The sequence below is a fragment of the Cornus florida genome, unplaced genomic scaffold (genome assembly GCF_030987335.1).
Source record: "Cornus florida cultivar Cherokee Brave unplaced genomic scaffold, ASM3098733v1 CherokeeBrave_3.0.0_Hap2_Chr07, whole genome shotgun sequence".
NCBI classification, from domain to species: Eukaryota; Viridiplantae; Streptophyta; class Magnoliopsida; order Cornales; family Cornaceae; genus Cornus; species Cornus florida.
In genome coordinates this window covers 65131965-65148303 of record NW_026775577.1, presented here as the reverse complement: position 1 = coordinate 65148303, position 16339 = coordinate 65131965, and the positions used below count along the sequence as shown (strand labels likewise).

Sequence of the window (16339 nt, the reverse complement as noted above, 5' to 3'; positions counted from 1 at the left end):
CCATCAAAATCACAACTTGCCTTCAAACCCGAACTCAAAATTTGGCCAAAAACAGGTTCTAATAAGGGGGAAAGATGCGCGTGATCAAGACAAACACAAAACGCAAAGGCACTTCGACTTTTTAACAAAAGGAAGAAAGTTTGAATGAAAGAAGAAGGGTGGCAGGCCCCTTGGGCTGCCATAGCAGGTTCTGGTCGTGCATGGAGAGGGGAGAAGATGACTTTTTTTATTTTAAGTCCCCCTATTTATAGAAAATCTAAAAAAGTGCCCCGAATGGGTCTCCGAAAAAGTAAAATTTGAGCATACGCGCTCAAACGGCAAAACTCCGTGAACAAAAAAGATTCAAAATGAGAAAATATGAACAACGGAAGAAATGGCATCAAAAATCGAGTTCTGAGCAGAGAGATATGTCCCGAATAAGTTCAGCGGCAACCGGGGCCAGAAACCCTAAAACTGAAAAAAAACGACCAGAAGAAAATTCCAAGAATTTACGAGTCGACGAAAGGTAAAAATAAATCCCATACAAGGATCCAGGCTCCAGACGAAGTATTTTATAATAACTTTCATTAATTGCAAAATGGCCCCTCCAAAAAGGGTTAATTGCACTAATACCCTAGAATGAAAATATCTTCCAAAAATATTTTCTTAAAAACCCCTGAAATAAAATATCTTCAAAAGATATTTACAAAAAACACCCCAAGAAAAGAAAATAATTCCAAAGAACTTTGCATCCATGCCCCTATGGACACCGGGAGCAATCAGAGTACTTTCTTGCAAAAATAAAGATACGTATTTCGTGGAAACCACTTAGAATGAAGACACGTGAAGTCAAAAACCAACTCCGATCACAAGGAGTGAGGTTACGCCAACAAAGTGACAAACGGGGAAAAGACATAATAGGGAAAACGACCAAACAAGGAAAAGGACGAAAAGTGAATAGTGTCGAAAAACAAAAAATATGGAAATGACTCGGTCCTCAAAGGAAGTTGTCAATCCAAAGGAAAGAGTCTCAGAAACCATTTCCGAGCACTTGAGACAACACTAAGCAACGAGAAACTGAACTCAGATAAGAAATTTCAACGAAAAAAATTCATCCGTGAAATTCTGAGGAAAAAGAAAAAGAAGGAAATGACCGGTAGTTGACGAGACGCTGGTAATTGCCCCGACGTTCTTAAGTCTGAAGGGCATAACTTTGTAACAATAAGTTCCCTTCTCTGTGATGAAGGATGTTTTTTCTTCATCCTCTGGATTCATGGGAATCTGATTGTATCCGGAGTACGTATCAAGGAATGTTAATCTCTCATAGCCTGTGGTAGCATCCACCATTTGATCTATCTTTGGTAGCGGAAAACTATTTTTGGGACAAGCTTTGATTAGATTGGTGAAATCTATACATATCCTCCACTTTCCGTTTTTCTTTCGGACCACAACTACGTTTGAAACCCACTATGGATAATGCACTTCCCTGATGAAGCCCACTTAAAGCAACTTGTCTACTTCTTCAACAATGATTCGATTTCTCTCTGGAGCAAACCTCCTATGTTTTTGTTTAACTTATCTGTATGAAGGGTCCGCTTTTAGGTTATGGCATGATACCGAAGGGTTGATCCCTAGCATATCCGAGTGGATCCAGGCGAATGTATCTCCATTTCTTCGGATGACATCTATTAACACTTCCTCTCTTTAGCTGAGGGGGAAGAACCCATATAAGTAACTTTCTGTGAGTTACTGAGGATAACTTCTAGAACTTCAAGAGATTCCTCGGTGGGCATTGTTTTTTCTGCCTCTGCTTCTGCTTTTGAATACTCGGGCAAAGGGCTCTATAATTGCTATTTAGCAACACCTTTAAGGGTTGCATCTGATTTGGATATCTTAACTCCTTTCTTTATTTCAGTCAGTGTCAACATGTAACACTTTTTTTGCAGCAACTTGATCTCCCCAAAGGTTAATGACTTCTTTTATATTTGGAGAAAAACATTGTATCACCTGATGTAGAGTAGAAGGTACTCCATTCATTCGGTGAATCCAACCTCTTCCCATGATGAGATTGTAGGAAGGATGAATTTTTGTCAAAACAAAGTTTTCTTTCAATGTCCTCTTTGCAACAGTGACTGACAAATCGATTATTCCAATAGGGTCCACTTTTGTTACATCGAACCCCATCAAGGGAGTAGATGTAGCTTAAATTGACGACGATGGGATCTCTAACTACTCAAAGGCTGCCTTAGTTATAATATTGGCATTGCTGCCAGGGTCTACCATGACCCTTTTAATTATGCAGTTTGCTACCAAAAGACTAATAACAAGTGGATCTTCGTGGGGAAGCTGCACTCTGGATAAATCTCCATCTCCGAATTCGATACTGATATTGCCCGAAGTGATGGTATTTACTGAGGATAACTTCCTTAGCTTGTAGACAGCCCTCAGTCTAGAGCGGTACACCTTTTCTGACTCTGGTCTTCCTCTGATTTTCTATGGATTACATGAATGACCTTCACTTGACTACCTTCTACCTTTTGAGGATTAACTTCCCTCAGCCTTTTATGCTCCTTCGGCCCGAGATAATCTGCTAGGTCTCATTTGGCTATCATGTTTTCCATCTGTCGCCAAAGGGATCTGCAGTCATTAGTTGTATGCCCATAATCCCTATGGTATGCGCAGTGTTTGCTTTTGTCCCTCTGCTCCAGGTTGCTGCATTGGCTGAGGGACTGTGAATCTTACTTTGCTCTCCTGGAATAATCGAGCCAATGTGGTACGAAGAGGTGTTACTCTCTCCTCGGTTTTCTGTCTTTTCCAAGGTATTTGAGCAACTGGTGCTGAGGCATACTGATTTCTTTTACTTTTTGAACTCGAAGCTTTTTCCCGAGTCTTATTTTCTACTGTGACAAGGGTGGCATGTTGTACTCGGTGAACTACATTCTCTTCAAGCCTAATGTAAACTTGTGCCCTGGCATTAAGAGTTTGCATGTCTGGAGGGGAGTATTTGACTAAAGACGTATAGAACTTAGTCCCTTGGATCATGCCGATCTTGAATGCTTCTATAGTAGTCTCAAGGTGGCAATCTACTATCTCCGATGCCTCCATGTTATACCTGGACAAGAAATCCTGTAACGTTTAACTTCTCTTCTGTCTTATAGTGAAGAGACTAGTGATAGTCTTTTTCTGTTTCTTATTACCACAGTATTGTGTTAGGAACATGGCGTACAGAGTTTCATAGTTCGGGATGGACTTGTGTGCCCTATTCTTGAACCACTCCAATGCAGCTCCCGTTAAACTAGTTGGGAAAACTTTGCACATGAATGTGTCGTTGTGGTTATCCAGAGCCATCTTCTGAGAGTAGTGATTGAGGTGACGAGAGGGATCTCATGTGCCATCGAATTGAGTGAAAGCTGGCATGGTGAATTTTTTAGGTCTGTCGATATAGTATATCTGATCTGTGAATGAAGTCTTCACCAGAGAGGCCTTATGCTCCCTGGCCATCTCGGCAGGCATCTGAATCCTTAGGAGCTTCTTCTCGTCAAAGATCTCCTGGACACCATCTTGAACGCCATTTGTCCATACTGTGAGTTTACGGCTGGATTCGACCTGTTCACCTTGTGTGCGGTGAGGGTGGTTGTCCGAAGCTACTGCCTCGGTTCTCGTCCTCTGCTCCTGCCGACTTTCGTTGGCTTGAGCTTCGTCAACAGGAGGAATATTGTGGTTGGGGGGGAGCTCCCGTTACATTATCTAGTGGTAGCTGTGGTGTTATCTGCGCCATGGCTGTCTGGAGGGTATCGTTCTTCTGCTGAAACAATGCAATCTGAGTCGCACTGGCCTCGTTTGCTTGATGGAGGGTCTCGAACTGCTGCAAAAACTCTTCTCGCATCTTTTGCATTAGTTCCAGCTGTTGATCGGCTACGACTGCGGCTCCTCCGATTTACATCCCGGATCGTAGTAGCATAAAAGATTTCAATTCACTCATAGGAATATATTTCTATACGATTCCCACAGACGGCGCCAAAGTGTAGGTGTAAATAATTCGTTTAACTAAAAAGTCAAAAGAAAAAATACAACTCATTCAAAATAAAAGAACAATTAACAGGAATAATTCAGAGAAAAGCTTGTAATGCTCGATGATCTTTATTGGAGGTCTATACCTCTATTTATGTACAAAAAGATGATGGAATTATGGTAGGACTCGCCCTGCTTGTCCTCTAATTCATTCTATATACAATTCTTTACCTACAAAGTTCTTTCCTTTTGTAGTTCCTTCCATGCAAGACTTTTCCCATGCAGAACTTCCTTATATGAAGAATCCTTAAGTAAAAGGACTTTGATTAATTTGAACTGGACTTGGATTAGGATGTGAATGTGCTGGCCCATGAATTTATTGCAGGTCAAGAGGTTAATGTGAATAACCCTAGGTCGATGGCAACTTCATTTGGGCTTTACCAAGATCAGGCTTTGATGGGCTGATTTGGAGATTAATTGGGATTTTGACTTACTTTAATAACATGGCTGATTCTTATCGGAGGAGAGATTTTTTCCTCCACATATGTCATATCGCTTTGTGTCCATTTTTGTCATTTCACAAAATATGTTTTTTTTTTTTTCTTGATACATAATACAAAATATGTATTTTAAATGTGTATATAAGGGTAATTTAGGCAAACTATACCTTAAATATGTCAGGAGGGACCTGTTTGCACAAATTGAAATTATAAGATGTTTTTTGCACATGAAGAGTGTGATACATATTATAAACATACTATAAGAGTGTTTTCTATACTTGATCCAAATCACAATATTTAACCTGTAAATAAATAATAACTTGGGTTATTATATTGATATAAAATGGTGCAAAAGTTTTAATTATTACACCCCAAACATAATTTAGAATACTACAATATTTATGCAAACTGGATGGGAGTCATGGGACACGGAATGTTTTTCAAATCTCATAGTGAAATGGTTGTCTTTTAGCTGAATGTTATTCTTAATGTATTTTTATTTTATATAAATGAATTGTTAAAATAACTTAATTTTTCATATTTTATATTTTTTTCTATACTTGATTGGATTGCTAATTAAAACAAATATGTTCTTAGAGCATGACATCACTAAAATTTGGATCTCCAGATTTGTCACGTGAACATTTTTCAAGAGCCCCATTAGAATTTTCATAAGCCACATCAGCGTTTTGAACTTTTAAAATTTTAGTTATTGCAGGTGCTCCAACGGTGCGTTTTTGCTCTCCAAAAATTGAAATATTTTAATATTTTTAAAATTTTTAATAAATTATAATTATTATTATATTTTGTTTTTACTTTTTCCTAACACCTATATTTCTAACGGTTATATCATACAAAAAAATATTAAACAATACAATATTTGTTATAGATTAGAAAAATTAAAACAATACAATACGATATGAATTTTGTTTTTTTAAAAAATAAACAATGCAATACCATTATTAAAATTAACTAGGAACAAAGAACAACCATATGGCACATTTCTCCTTTTTTTAATTTTATTTTAAAAAAAGAACAATCATATGGAACAATTATATACAAAGAATGGGTCAGTGATCTAGCGGTATCAGTCTCTTACCTTCAAAGGAAGATCAGAGGTTCAAGTCTAAAAAGAGACAAGTATGTGTGAGTATCAATTAGGGAAAAAATATATATATATATTGTGTACAAAGAAAAAAAAAATCTATTTAAAAAGCTATTTTCTCCTCTCTCTTTATTTATTTATCTATTAGTTTTTGCCCAAAAAAGCCATAAAGGCACTGTTTGTGTCAGCTAAACAATGCCTTAACGGCTTTTGGTTCAGTTGTGTTGAGAGGAAAAAAAGAAAAGAAAAAAAAAAAAGAAGAAAAAAAAAACTGATTATATTTTTTTTCCTGCCAAACTTGCCCTTAACCCAATTCTGGGCAAAGGGCTACAGGAATTTGGGCTAAAAAATATTAAAAAGAAAAAACAGGCGAGCCCGTGTAAGGCAATCCAAATCGCCAACTAGATCGTTGTTTTTGGCGACCCATTTTGTGACTCAATAAATTGGGCCCATTTTCCATCAAGTCCATTGGACTGCCCAAGTCGCTAAAATGGGCCTAGAGTCTTTAAAAATAGCTAAAAATCTCAAGTCATGTAATTAATAGCTTTTATTTGCTTCTCTAATAAAGTTTTTTTTTGGTTAAAGTTCTCTAATAAAAGTTTGCATATTAGTATGAATATAAATATACATTTATACTCGGAGTAAATTGTCATAATGTAACGTCTAAATATAGAGATGGATTTGTTTCTTTAATTTTACTTAAATTAATTTAAATAATCATTATATTATTATAATTTCTTTAATTTGCAAATTTATTTATTTATTGGAGAAAAAAAACCCCACAAGCTATTTATTTATTTATTGGAGAAAAAAACCTTTGTTTTTTTTCTTTTATAAGTACATGCTAAACCTGTGTTTTTTCCTTTTATAAGTAACATACATGTAAACCCTTGAATTTCCAGCAAAATTACAAATTTAGACGCACCTGGTAAACACCCTTACCAGTTTACCAAACACCAAATCCACCTACCCCCAAAACTTGTAGCGTATAATTAGAATAGGACCAAAACAGCACCAACCACCACCTAACACTGAGCTTTGCACCCACCCACTACCCATTTTCTCTCTCCATAGATAGAAATAGATATAGAAAGAGAAAGAGAGAGACACAACATTAGATTCTTTCTCTGGGTTGTTCCTCTGCCAGCCGCCTTTTTGATCTTCTGATGAACACATCACTCCCTGTAAGTTACATAACTTTGTGTCAATTTATTGTTTGTTTATATATATATATATATATATATATATATATATATATGTATGTATGTATGTATTCATGCTTATATATACGTTTAGCATTATATGAATGCCAGGCACATTATGCTGAACCGAATCATTTATATACCGTGCTCAATCTTGAAGTTTATATTGTTTGTGTTGATTTAATGAACTTTTAAATCTAATTACGAAAGTTTAGGGGCAATCTCATTTTGTGCGCTCTGTTTTGCCGCTGAGAAAAGTTAGGAAAAAGATAGATAATTTTTTTGGCAATTGAATCAAGATTTCTCAAGTTTAGATTCTTCATTTGGAAAGATCTGAGATAGCGCAAACTACAGTAATGGGAGCCTAATGCGTCTGCATCATTAAATTTACCTATCTGGATGGGAAGAGAAAATCCATGAGATTTTCTGGTCATTAAATCATATTTTTAGTCTTAGATTTTCCGTATCTGTAAGCTGAAAAAACAAAATACTTTATTGAGTAGTGACTTAGACCGAATTAGACCTTTACCGAATTCAAATTATGTGAGAGGGATGGTGGGATGACATCATACAGCGGGGCCCACCACGACACTAGCATAAATTGAATTCGGTCCTTAAATCATTATTCTACTCTATTTATCTAATGTAATACATCATAGATTAAAATTTCAGGTAAATACTACTACATCATATGATTAGGTTGGTTGAGCAAATTCTTACCCACAAAAGCTCACAATGGGGCTCAAACCCTCACCTCCCATTTGGGGAGGACAAGTTATACCATTCATGTCAGTGGCCCCAATGGCGGAGCCACATGAGGTCCAATGGCGACAGCTGCCCCCACTAGACTTCCATATTATTTTGATTTTATATGTAAAATATTTGTAATTGTAAAAATACTCCCATTGTAAATTTATAAAATTCTCAAAAGAAGCCCAATAATACTTTTTTTAAAAAAAACTATTATTAACTCTAAATTCAAAAGAGACCCATAACTTTTCTCCTAATATTATCAATCTATACTTTAATTTTTGCATTTCTTTTATGTTTTCGGTTCATCACCATTATTACTTTTTTCCCACCTGCATGGGGTTGGCCATATTGTTTTAGTTCTACTTTTTTATTTTTTTATTTTTTTAATCATATTATTATTAAGAAAAAATTCTCCCCGACATATATGCACTTGGCTTGAGCCAAAATGGTCCAAATAATCGAACTCTAAATTAAAGGCTGCCCCCACTGAAGTAAATTTCTGGCTTCGCCACTGAATGGCCCAGTGCTTTTTCTTTTCTTTTTTAGAAAATAATACAAGATTTTCGTTCTTTGATTCTTCTTTTACTTTCTCTTATTTTAGTCAGACAATTAGAAGGAAGGTCAATTGAAGTTTGGGTTTCTGCAGAGAAAATGGGATCAAATTGCAGCTTTGGTTATGTGTGATTTGGAAGTTGATCAAGTTTCTGGTGAAATCAAATTGTTTGAGCTTTTGAAATAGTGCAGAAATGGAGGCTAAAGTTGCCCAAAGTTTGCCATTCTCAAGTTGGGTTGATTTGGAGAAGATCACTAGGAAACCAAGTAGCTCCTTGCAGTTTTTTCAGGGTCATGGCGAACGAAAGAAGCTTCAGATTCTTATATCTTGTGATTTGCAGCCTAGAAGAAGTGCAAAATGGCATAGACCAGTAGCATTTGACGTTTCATGTTCTTGTCAGAAGTTTCCAGGTAGTTACAGAACATTTTAACTCAATTGTTGAGTAAAGAATGAAAAAGCACTTTTCCTTTATAATTAACAATATATCACTATATTTTAACATGTAATAGAAATTAATTTTTACACATTCATTGTAACATATGATTTATCACTATACATTTGAGTTGGTATGCATGTCTCGGTGACTATTGCGAAAAAAGCATACTTGATTAACTCTTGGAAACTTGATTCTATTTTAGTTTCGTAGGATAATTGGGAATGAAATTTGGATTAACGTGAGATATAATTTGTGTCAATCCAAGTCAGCTTTTTGGTTGAATGTGTAGGCCCCTTTTTTTCATTATTACTCTGTGCTCCTTGTAGGACATTAAGGCAACCATGTATTTCTCAAGTTCTTATTCTCTGTGCACCTAAGCACATCTAGTAACAGCAAAGCTCCAGGAAAAAAGTTATTTGTTTCTTCTTTCGTCCTGTTACTATCTTATTACACAGATTCGTGATTATCTTTTTAATGGTAGAAACTAAACATTTCAATTAATATTTTTGTATAAGATAGTGTTATTAATGAAAGTGTGAGAGAAAAATTAGGAGTGGTGCCCATTAGTGAGAAAATAAGAGAAAGTAGACTTAGGTGGCATGGATATATACAATAAAGACCTATAGATGCACTGGTATGAAGAGGTGGGGTAGTTCACATAGAAGGCAAGAGACAAAGAGGACGAGCAAAATTATCATGGCATGAGGTTATTAGAAACTATTTTTTAAAAATAAAATAAATATTAGGAGTGAGATATATGGCTTGTAATAGAGAAGAATGGAAAAAGAGAATTCATGTGGCTAAGACCATTTATCTGGGATTAAGGCAAGGGTGGTGATAATGATGAATGATGATTTTTGTAACAGCAACTTGTAGGTTCAAAATTGCTGCTATTTGAATTGTGGATTCGATCACAATTAATGTTTTGGGTGTCAGAATAAAAATTGATTTGGATTTTGAGTTTCTGATTAGTTTTTTGCGATCGCTGCTGTTCTCGGGAGTCTATGTGATTGCAATTGGTTTATTAAATAGAGAGATCCAAATTGCTTCTTCCAAGCCAACTGCAACCACCAAATCTTGACCGAGTTCATCAGAATGGATACCGAGATGAGTGGAGCTTTCTTTCTACATAGATATAGCTGTCAAATTCAAATTTTAGCTTGAAGTTTATTGCAGCAGTTGCTCGCTTGCTGAAATCAGTGCTTCTAACTGTTTCTGAAACACATATCATCTCATTTTGACAGCCTGAGTTTAATTTTCTGCATATTATGAATGTAAGATTGAATTGTAAGAATGTAGATGTCCTGGAGATTATAATTATAAGCAAAAGATTGCTACTGGATTTTAATTTTCTGCATATTATCAATGTAAATTTACTCCACACTCATTAGAACAGTTACTGTCATGTGTGAAGTGAAAGTATGGAGTTTTTGACTTATGTAGATGTTCAGGGCTCAAGTTTACTTGACAACGTCAAAGTAATCCTAGTTCTCGAAGCCTCCTCAATATATGAACAGACGAATTTGATACAATTTTCCTCCCTTTGCTTAATGTCGTTGACCTTAAATAACATTACCAAGTTTGGTCCCCATTAATCAAAGGGGCAGGGAGGGGCTAACGAAGTGCAGATCCTGACCTGTGGCATTAATAACACAATGTTGCTGCCCTCAGACTAGAAGCAGCTTTCTCACGCTTGACAGCCCGAGTTTTTTACAATGGCCCTAATTTTGTTGAACCTTATGATTTATATGTTTAATTTACCCTAAGGCACTGTAATCATGCAGTATGGTCATCTTTTTTTGACCAAAGCTCATTAAACCTGAAGTACTGTTCAATATTCTAGCGAAATGATACAGATGAGATCATCTGGATTTAACTATTCGACAATATGTTAAGACTTATGTTTGTCGTCCAAAGTGTGCTAACATAGTACACTGCCTGATTGGCTTCCAGATGTATATTTGCGTATGTATACATACCTATATATATATATATATATATACATGCATGTGTTATGGTGCTGATGAGCTAAATGGATGATCAATTCAGGTTTGAGTATTTCTTGCAAACCTTGGATAATAAAGATTCAACATGGCTTCTTTTGTGTCTCAGACGAAGCTTGAACACTGTCTTTATTCCATGCATCCCATTTGTTTAAATATATATATATATATATAATAATAATAATATTGATAATATTCTAGATGGTCAGGGGATGTTACGAGTGCTGCCACAAATTTTTAACCGACGATAGTCCATGCTTTATGGAGAGCATTAAACTATGACTCTTTTGTTGCACTCTTATTTAGCCAAGTGTTTTAACGGAATTGTGGCCATGTTTTTGTAATCGTTGAAATGCTAAAGCTAGGAGTTGAACTCTCTTTCTCTCTTGATACGAATGTCTGCTACTCTTTTTGGTTACTGATGATTTATATTAAATCTCACTTTTGTAGCTCGCATATTGGAGTCTGGAAATTTTCCTGCTTCTTTTGATGAAGTTATGATCTTAAAGGTAGACTGATGTCCTTTTGATTTCTTTTATATATTGTCTGTGAAATTAAAGGTGTTGAAATCCTTTTCTTTTGTTTGGAGATTTTGGCATTTTGTATACGTTATATGGTTCCCTGTGGCATAAACGTTAAAATGAGAAGCTGAGATTAGTTTTTTGGCTCATCTCTAGACAGCTCTGTGTATTCATCTTACTGGAAGTTATTAAAATTGCAGAATAAGTCAGAAGAGACTGAACCATATTTAAATGGACGGTGTTTATATCTTGTTGGTCAGTTTCCTTGATACTCTATGATTCATAGGTCAAATGACTTAGAACTACATTGTATTTTACTATAATATAATATCCAAAATGTAGGAATGATGGGCTCAGGAAAAACAACCGTTGGCAGGATTTTGTCAGAAGCACTTGGTTATTCATTTTTTGACAGGTTCGTGTTAAGATTGCTTGCCTGTTGGTATTTTGGCAAAATAATTAGAGGGTGAGGAATACAATTTTCTAGTGATACGAGGGACTTGAGTGCAAATGAGGGTTTCCACCACCCAAGGAGTTTTGGGATTGCATATAGGATACTCGGGCTGGTATTGGAACAATGGAAATTGTTTCCACTTCTTGCACGTGTATCATCTACCATGCAATTATCCCGTTGACAGGCGCACTATACCTTTGGCTAAATAATAATTGAATTGTTTTTTGATTGTGGATGCTTCAGTGACACTTTGATTGAGCAGACAGTTGGGGCAAATTCTGTAGCTGAAATTTTCAATGCATATGGTGAGAGCTGCTTCAGAGATAACGAGGTTAGTTTAGAAATTAATTTACCTACTATAGTATCTTCACATTTGGAGTTATTTATGGATGCTAAGTTTTTTTTATTTAATTAATTTAATTATTTTTTGTGTAATAGTCGAAAACTGGGAATGACTGAAGGAAAAAACACTAGTAAGCTAAAATCCTTAACACACACAGCGTTCTAAAACTGTGGACTAATTATATGCTTGCAGTATCCCTCTGTCTAGGGCTATTACTTGGAGAGATAAAGAGGACAATTACTAGAACAAATACTACCAACTCAACTACCGCTAATGTTCATTAATGCAGTTTCTTTCCTGCTTGTTTGTTTTTCATTCACCTACTATTATTGGAATAAGAAAGAAAGTAATTATACTTTTGTCTTTTAGACTGAGGTATTGAGGAAGCTATCTCTCATGCACCGGCTTGTTGTTTCAACTGGTGGGGGTGCAGTTATGCGGCCCATCAATTGGTACGGCATTGGAGATATAAATTTAAATCTTTTTACTTTCTCTTAGTATGGTTGCCTTTTAAGTCAACTTCTTAGTTATTTATGACCCTTTTTTTGTTGTTGTTGTTGTTGTTGTTGTTGTCAGGAAATACATGAACAAGGGGATTAGTGTCTGGTTAGATGTACCATTGGAAGCTTTGGCACGGAGAATTGCAGCTGTAGGAACCAAGACTCGACCCTTGTTGCATAACGAATCTGGCGATGCTTATACAAAGGTAGGCCCGCCATACTGGACACACCTAGAGAACTATTTCAGCTTTCCTCTTTGGATTTGATATCATGAGTAATCAATTGAAGGTGAAATTAATATATGCTGGTTTGTAATGACACTCCCTCCTTTACTTTTGACATTTTTTGTAGACTTTCAAGCGTCTATCTACTCTTCTGGAAGAGAGGGGTGATGCATATGCCAATGCTAATGCTAGGGTTTCCCTGGAAAGTATGATTGCCTGAACCAATGTGTTATTTCTGTCGGGTTTTTGGCCTTGTTTTCTTGTTTTAATTGTTGCTATTAACCTTGGGGAGAACTGTTCCATATAGTTTTATTTATTTTCTCAAACGAAGCTTTGAGCTTATATTAGTTTTGGGTTGAGAATGGGAATTGAACCATGAGATCTAATCTCCCGTTGTTCCTCAGTTGTTCAGTGGTAAAGAGCGATGGGTGGGGGGCTACTATATCTTTTTTCCCCCTTCTTTTTTCCCCCTTATTTGGCTCATAATTGGACTTGAAATCCTAACCTTCCATCATGGGAGGTAGAAGTGATACCAATAGGCTATACAATAGAGGTAATTTGAAAAATATTGTTGCTATTAATTTTTTTTTAATTGATGGGAATAATTTAAAATTTTAATTTAAAACTCGTTACATTCTAGGTTAATATGAATCCCATTACAACATAAAAATATGACTGCAACTAAACAATGGAACGGGAATATCACTCCATTTATGCACCATTCTCACTACATTCTGTTACTGTGTACCAAACACAGTTTTAGGCATTTTCTCTTGGTTTTTTTTTTTGGGGTATATTTTATTTTGGTAATTGCTGAAGAGGGTGTATGCCTGCACCATGCAGGTATTGCAGCTAAACTGGGTTACAGAGATGTATGTAATCTCACACCGGCAGCTATTGCAATTGAGGTCTCTCTCTCTCTCTCTCACACACACACACACATTGCCTTCTTATCCCAATGTAGGTGTGTTGAAATGGCTTTTCCGAAGTTTATTATTAGCTGACCAAATTTAACATTTTGGTAGGTGCTTATACAAATAGAGAGCTTCCTGAAGAACTAGGGACATGGTGATTCTAGGGATACATGGAAAGTGTGATGGTGTATGATTTTATTATATATTAGTTGTCAAGGCAGGTGCTATGTTTCTAGTTTTAGCAGGGAGACATAGCATTCCTTATGTAACAACATGCTGAAGTTTTCTACTATAATGTTGAAGATGTTACAACATGCCGTGTAGATTAATGATATGAAAATATTACATGTTTGGATGATGAAAATAAATTAATAATATGTATGTTTCCCCTCTCATTTCCTTCCATTTGTTTGCTGGATTAAAACAAAAGAGAAAGGAGTAAACACTCGAAGCCAAAAAAAAAAAAATCCTAGAAAAAGGGTGAACCAGGAACAAGAAAAGATTTAAGTTATTGTAGATAAAATTGAAAAATTAAGCTTTGATCGCTTATCCGAAAAAAAAAAAAAAAAGATTTAAGAGTTAAATTTTAAATGCTGGAGTTTTAAATACTGAATTTGAAAACCTACCTAATAAATTAAGAATTGAATTCATTAGAACTGTGTTTTGTAACATCAAAGTTTAAAAACGTGACTTTGACAAAATTTTGATTTACAGTTTAAGCCCTAGTGTTCTGTAGCAAAATTTAAAATAACAATTATTTATGAGTTGTGTGATAGTTTTTCTGAGAGTGGAACGGATTCTGACTATATTTACGTGAATAAAGGATGATGTCATCATGATATCATTATAATTTTATCTTAACAATATCATTTCACTTACATAAAGACAAAAAAAGTCAGTTTGAGAGTAGGACTCTTTTATCATTTTCAATTATTTATTTTTGAGAGACGGATCTGAAACTTGTTGGATATGAATGCAAATGCATATCTTGGTTGGCACAAATCAATGCAGGTACAAGGGACTGAAAACGCATTACACCTCCACAAGGCTTGAATGTTCTTGGATCAAAATCAACAGTTTGGACAGACTAAGATTTAGACTATGGGTTCAGCTGTATGGAATTGGAGCCAATTCTAAGGTTTCAATTCCATGCAGTCGAACACAATGGCAAAAAAAGACAATCCAAAAGATTTATAATTTTTTGATGATATGAAAAATAGTTATGCTATGTTTGGTTATATGAAATTGATGTCTTGGAATTGAAGAAAATTTAGTTCAAAGTTTAAACTAATTTTTTTCAATTTTAATTCCAATACACCAATTCCATGTAACTAAACACTACATTAATGTTAAACTCAATTTCTGTCACTTTTGCCCTTGTTTTTTTTTAGCATGGACCCTCTCAGGTCCAGAAGAGTTGTTAAAACCTAAAGATGAAATGTCTGTATTTCCAAATTGAGTCCTCCACTTGTTTGTATTTTGCATAAATAACCAATCAAAAGTATGTTGTTAGGCAATTCATTGCAACTCTTTGATGTATCGCTACTCTTTCCAAATACAGTGTCAGTCATCAAAAGGTCGAGCTTGATTCTTGATTTTACAAGAAAGAAACACGAATAGACTATTAATCATTTATTACTTTAACCTCCCCTGAATTTTAACTGTATGCTTAACAACACTCCTAACGTTTTTTTTACCATAAACTTATTGACCAAATATTATATAAAGATTGCGTACATTATACCGACCTTCCTTGAGGTTTGGACAAATTACACACGGGTCATGTAAATTTTAAAATTAATAAGTATTTACAATATAATACAAGGACATTAGTAACTTTTCATTCTCAAAATCACCTTTCAACAGCAGATAAATAAGGAAGGAAAGTAATAAACACTAAACCATCTACTATGTATAAGCCCAAACTTCTCATGCCCAAACCTCATTAGAACTTGGTGTAATTTACCCTTTACTTTAAGTGATATATCCTCTTGCATTTAAAGATGTGTTTAAAGTCCCCACTGGAAGTCCGAACAATAGCAAGTTGGATGTGAGTCTCACCTACCCTAAAAATAATAGCAACAACAATATAATGGTTGTGAAAATTTCTGATTGAACAATCAAATTGCTATGGAAAAAGTTGTATTGTGGATAGAATTGTTTATTTCTATATGGATTCGTCTGAAAAACTCTTGAGCATATCCTTTTTTTTTCTTAGTTAGTACTCACATATATACCTCCATTAAAGCTTGAACCTTTAACTTCTCTTTAGGAGGTAAGGACCAAATATCGCTAGGTCACTAACCTGTTCGTATCTCATGGGCAGATCTTTGGTCTAATCTTATCTTCTTCATTTATTTATTTATTTTTATTTTTAAGTAAAATTCATTAAAGGGGTGCTCCCAAGGGAACAAAGGTTGCCTACAGTGACCCTACATCTTTAAGCTATCCACAAAATTCAAAAGAATATCCAAAAACATACAATTTTGCCCATTAACCCAAAAGAATAAAGAAGACAGTATATTGTATTTGAGAGACCAAATAGGAGACTCATCTCCATCAAAGGACCTCCTATTTCTGTCGCATCACAAACCCCACCATAAACAAAGGGAAGTGGCCCTCCAAGCATCTCTGACTCAGCTCTCCACTACACACCCTTTACAAGTCCCTAACAAATCAACCGTAAAATCAGGAAACACCCACGTCAGACAAAAAACAACCAAGAACATAGACCAAACATCCCTCGCCGCCACAGGGAAGTGAATCAAAAGGTGGTTCAGAGGCTCCCCCAACTCCTTACACATATCAAAGTCCAACACAAACTATGAAAGCATTAGCACA

At 35.4% G+C, this 16339-nt stretch overlaps 1 protein-coding gene across 4 annotated transcripts; it reads left to right on the top strand.

Moving 5' to 3' along the window:
- The first annotated feature begins 6608 nt into the window (after nt 1-6608).
- Nucleotides 6609-13891, top strand: LOC132267273 (shikimate kinase, chloroplastic-like). Of its 4 annotated transcripts, none has more exons than XM_059768398.1 (11): nt 6610-6779; nt 8197-8513; nt 10993-11051; nt 11264-11318; nt 11406-11478; nt 11761-11848; nt 12230-12312; nt 12437-12566; nt 12712-12790; nt 13428-13492; nt 13610-13891. In XM_059768398.1, the coding sequence occupies exons 2-11, from the start codon at nt 8297-8299 to the stop codon at nt 13643-13645; spliced, it is 885 nt and encodes a 294-aa protein (XP_059624381.1). In that variant the 5' UTR covers nt 6610-6779; nt 8197-8296; the 3' UTR covers nt 13646-13891. The 4 variants fall into 4 exon arrangements, with proteins under 4 accessions (XP_059624382.1, XP_059624381.1, XP_059624380.1 ...); XM_059768397.1 differs by having other exon boundaries at nt 8156-8513; XM_059768396.1 differs by having other exon boundaries at nt 8152-8513.
- The last annotated feature ends 2448 nt before the right edge of the window (nt 13892-16339 follow it).